The following is a 4,527-nucleotide window of genomic DNA, read 5'->3' as shown; positions in this document are numbered from 1 at the left end:
GGACGCCTCGGAGGCCGTCGGTGGCTGTGAGCGACTCGTTCCTCCGGAGGGCGCAGGACAGGTTGTTGTCCTTGGGTGGGGGGGACACGAACACCGACTGGGGCCTCACTGCCACCTGCCGAACCCCATTCCTCATCTTCACCACCCCAGCCCCCGAGCTCTTGCTGAAGCCCCCGGGAGGCTTGGAAGGGATGGGCGGCGTGGCCCTCTTGCTCTGGTTGACGGTATTCAGCGCTTGGACCCGCTTCTCGATCTTCTCCAGGCTGTCCGACTTGCCCTCCTTCTGCTTGCTCTTGGCGGTAACGGCGTCCGGCTCTTTGCCAGAGGGGTCAGGTGGCTCATTCTCACCCAGCACCAAGTAGTGGGAAGGGGCCCAGCCCTCCAACTCCCCAAACCTCACATACCACCACCCGCTTTCCAACTTCTCGAGCACCTGCACCTCCACGCCTGCGGGGAAACTGATCTCCGAGTCCTGGACCTTCTGGTAGGCACTACACGTCACGTAGGAGGTGGCCTGCCCTTCCCGCCCCTTCTTGGTGGGACATGGGGGCGTGGCAGCCGGGAGGGTGATGAGGTCAGCCGAGCCTCTCCTGGACCCCTCGTTGGGACCCTCGGAGGCTGTCTGGGGGGGCAGCTCTGAGTCCTCACTCTTGGAGCCCTTGAGGCCTCCCCGGAGCTGGCCTGTGGGCCTCAGCTGGCGCCGTAAAGTGCTGATGTCCATCTTCTCTTGACCCTGGGACTCCGCTCTGCTCAGGAATGGCTTGGGCCGCACAGATGGCTTGGCCCGAGCACAGGTCAGCCCGGCCTTCAGGTCAGCGTCCTTCTTCGCTCCGACCTTGGGGGTGCCGCGGATGCCTGCGTCCGAGGCAGAACGGGGCTTCAGGTCGCTGCTGGGCTTTGTCTTATCTCACCACTCATTCACTCAGGCTGGAAGGACTCGTGTCCCGTTAGTTCTTTTTCTCCAGGTAGTTGGAGGGCACCCAGCCTTTGAAGGGCTTCACCCCGTCTAGGATCTGGCAGTACCACCAGCCATTGGGGTTCCTCTCCAGGACCTCCATGGACACACCCTCCTGGAAGCCCGCCGTCTCCTCGTCCCCCTCGTAGTCCGCGATGGACACATACACATCTTTGAGGTTGTTGTGGATGAACTGGGACTTGGAGGAGGAGGAGGAGGAGCAGGTGGTGTTGATGGTGATGGACGAGGAAAAGGAGGCCGAGGAGTGGTTCTTCCCCAGTTCCGCCTGGGCGTTTTTCTCTGCCTTGAGCTTTAGGAGCGAGGACGATTTGGGGGAGTCTGATTTGGGGGAGTTTTTCCTGGCAAGGGACAGTGGGGAGCCTCCTGGGGAGTCACTGTCGCGGGAGGACCGTCTGGCTGACAGGGTGTCCTCTGCACAGGGCCGGAAGCCCTCGTTCTCATAGATGGTCTCCTCCTCCAGGGCCACGTCCTCTGAGGACCCGCCCACCTTGAAGCGGGCCCGCTGCAGGGAGGAGGCCGGCGAGGGCCTGGGGGGCTGGGCCAGCCGCTTGTCCCCCGAGCCTCTGTCCTCCGCGGGCTCCTCACTCAGCTCTGGCTCCGAGTCGAAGCCAAAGGCAGGGATGTCATACTCGGGCTCTTCGTACTTGAGCTTCAGCGGGGAGTCCTGGCTCTCGGCGGTGCCTGCCGGACCCTCCTCAGCCTCCTTGGGCTTGCTGGGGGGCGCCGGTGGGGGGACCTTGGGCCGGGTCAGGGTGCTCGTGCGGCGGCTCAGGTTGGGCTTCTTGCGCTTGTCGATGTAGGACGCGGGGGCCCAGCCCTCCTTCTCGCCGATCTGCACGTACCACCAGCCGCCAGAGTTTTTGTCGATGACCTAGGGCAGTGGTCGGCAAACTCATTAGTCAACAGAGCCAAATATCAACAGTACGACGATTGAAATTTCTTTTGAGAGCCAAATTTTTTAAACTTAAACTATATAGGTAGGTACATTGTTATTAGCTTAATTAGGGTACTCCTAAGGCTTAGGAAGAGCCACACTCAAGAGGCCAAAGAGCCGCATGTGGCTCAAGAGCCGCAGTTTGCCGACCACGGACCTAGGGGGAAGGGGCGGGCAGGCCAGTGAGTTGGGAGGATCACTGGGACCCTGTGAGGAGCTAGCTAGGAGCTTCATTCATACTGTGGCTCTAGGAGACATTATCTCCATTTACAGGTGAGCCACCTGAGCCACCGAGTAAGTGGCCCAGGGCCCAATGTAGTGAGTGATGGGTGGGAATTCAAACCCAGATCTCTATCATCTCCTAGCTGGGGGGATCCTGCTGTTCAGGTCGCTCTCCCCTGGCCCTCCGAGCCTCTCAACACGCTGGTCGGGCTGGCCCCCTCTCAGACTCCTGTTCCTTCTTCCCCTAAGTTACTGCACTTAGAAGAGGCACTGTACCCAGTCCCAACAAAACCAAATCGCCAAGGACCCATATGTATAAAAAGAACTACCATTCCACCACTCCCATCCTCCTCCCACCTCCGATATTGCTAGGTCTTCCCTGCGTGACCCTGGAAAGGGCTCCTCAGGTCGGAAGAGAATGGGAAGATGCAGGTGAGTTGAACTGGGATATGGCCTGAGGCCAGAGCCTCCCTGCAGAGCACAGCCCAGCTGTCCCACTGCCTGTGGTCATTTCACTGCACTGGGCGGAGACACGAGTCCTGAGTTCTAGTCCTGACTGTGGCACTTACTAGCTTGATGGACCTTGTTTCCGCACCGTCCCTGCTTGCCAGAAAGACAGAGAAGGGCAACGTGGCAGGTCTCCGACCAGCCTCAGCCTCCGGGCCCAAGGCTCACCTCTGCCTTCTGTCCACCCCGAAAGCTGATCCCGTCAGAAATGCAGGACTGGAATTCGGCAATGGTGTAGTACTCCACCTCAACAGAAGGGGGCTCCGGTGGCTTCGGCAGCTGGAACCCCTGAGGTAAAGAAGGACTCAGTGAGCAAAACCCACCTGATCAGACCGCAATGGCAGTGAGCGAGGCATTCACAGGAGTGGACAGCAGCTGACCCGAGTATCTGTCGTTCTCCTCACTAGGATTTCTGAGAACACCTAGGGCTCACTCGGGACTTGTCTGAGCCTTCAGAATGATCCTTTCGTAACAGTGATGTCCACCCTCCCATCTCTGGAGGTCCACTTATCTGAAGCCTCAACTGCTAGTTCCCAAAACGAAAATTAAAAAAATGGCCCTGACTGGTTTGGCTCAGTGGATAGAGCGTTGGCCTGTGGACTCAAGGGTCCCAAGTTTGATTCAAAAAAAAAAAAAAAAAGAAAATTAAAAAAATGGAGAAATCATTGTAACAAAGTCTGCGGAAACTGCCCTGTTGGAGAGGACAACCACCGTTCTTAAGTCTAAAAGAGGAGCCGCAGGGGTGACATCCGGCTGTAGGGGCAGAGCTGGGACACAGCCATCTCCACGGGTGGGGTGCGAGTATGAGGGGGCGTGGGACTGGGTGAGAAGACCTTGGTTGGTCATCACGATGCTGCCACACGTCAGGCAGGCACTGATTACACTCCGGACCCTCCACCGGTGGGGAGCCTGAATGTCTTCAGACGCTGGCACATCAATATCTAACCACAACATCCAAGGAAGGACATTTAGAATCTGGCCACGGCCAGTAACTTGTGAACCTCATTCATCTATTTTACAAATGCTTCCTGTGGGTCTACTGGGTGTCAGACTCTGGTCTAAGGGCACTGGGCTTCCAGTAGTGAACCAAAAGGATGACACCCCCATTTGCCCTCACAGAGCAGATGTTCTAGTTGCACCCGTTCTCTATCCTGGCCAAAAGGTACTTCGTGCCTCTCCGTTACTCCCAGTATGTCCTTGTATCACACAAAGGGGTTAAAACAAAACATGCTTTGAATAGGATGTGTGTGGGGGAGACTAGGGAGGGGGAAGTAGCTGTGTTGTAACAAGAAGACCTGGAAAGACCTCTCGGCCTTGCAGCTGGGCACGTGTGGGCTCCAACCCCAGCTCAGCAATTTACCAGCTGCACGGCCTTAGCCTTGACCTTGCTGGGCCTCAGTTTCCTGACCTATACAATGGAACCAAAACAGGCTCATTAAGAGGACTGCTGAGAGCCTGGATGGCGTGGCTCAGTGGCTGAGCATTAACCTATAACCGAGAGGTCACAGTTCGATTCCCGGCCAGGGCATATGCCTGGGTTTCGGGCTCATCCCGTGTGGGGCCTGCAGGAGGCAGCCAATCAATGATTCTCACTGATGTTTCTAGCTCTCTCTCCCTCTCCCTTCCTTTCTGAAATAGAGAGAGAGAGAGAGAGAGAGAGAGAGAGAGAGAGAGAGCGATATTTTTTAAAAGAGGATTACAGAGATAAGTTACTAACTTCTGGTCCAGCCAGGGTCACAGGAAGAGCTCCATAAATAAAAGCCAAAGCGAAGCACTCCTCCTGAAACAACACCCGATCCTCTGCCTTCATCATCCTTCAAGGCCCAGCAAGTCCTGACCCAGCCAGTTACAGCTCAGCTGCCTGCGGTCAGAGTGAGCGAAGGTGGGA

The 4,527-nt window shown here is 57.0% G+C and overlaps 1 protein-coding gene across 1 annotated transcript in view; it reads right to left on the bottom strand.

Annotated features, from left to right (window-relative positions):
• Position 1: 1 nt before the first annotated feature.
• SH3PXD2A (SH3 and PX domains 2A) overlaps positions 2 to 4,527 on the bottom strand; it is a gene marked incomplete at its 3' end in the record, with an annotated part of 169,961 nt that continues 165,435 nt past the window's right edge. The window contains exons 14-16 of the mRNA XM_015559269.1: positions 2,808 to 2,927; positions 1,152 to 1,847; positions 2 to 898 (exon numbers count right to left, since the gene is read on the bottom strand). Of these exons, the coding sequence (XP_015414755.1) occupies positions 2 to 898; positions 1,152 to 1,847; positions 2,808 to 2,927 (1,713 nt within the window). The remainder of the gene's footprint in view (positions 899 to 1,151; positions 1,848 to 2,807; positions 2,928 to 4,527) is intronic.

Source organism: Myotis davidii, unplaced genomic scaffold, assembly GCF_000327345.1.
Source record: "Myotis davidii unplaced genomic scaffold, ASM32734v1 scaffold332, whole genome shotgun sequence".
NCBI classification, from domain to species: Eukaryota; Metazoa; Chordata; class Mammalia; order Chiroptera; family Vespertilionidae; genus Myotis; species Myotis davidii.
Note: the sequence above shows the minus strand (reverse complement) of the source record. Positions and strands in the feature narration are given on the sequence as shown.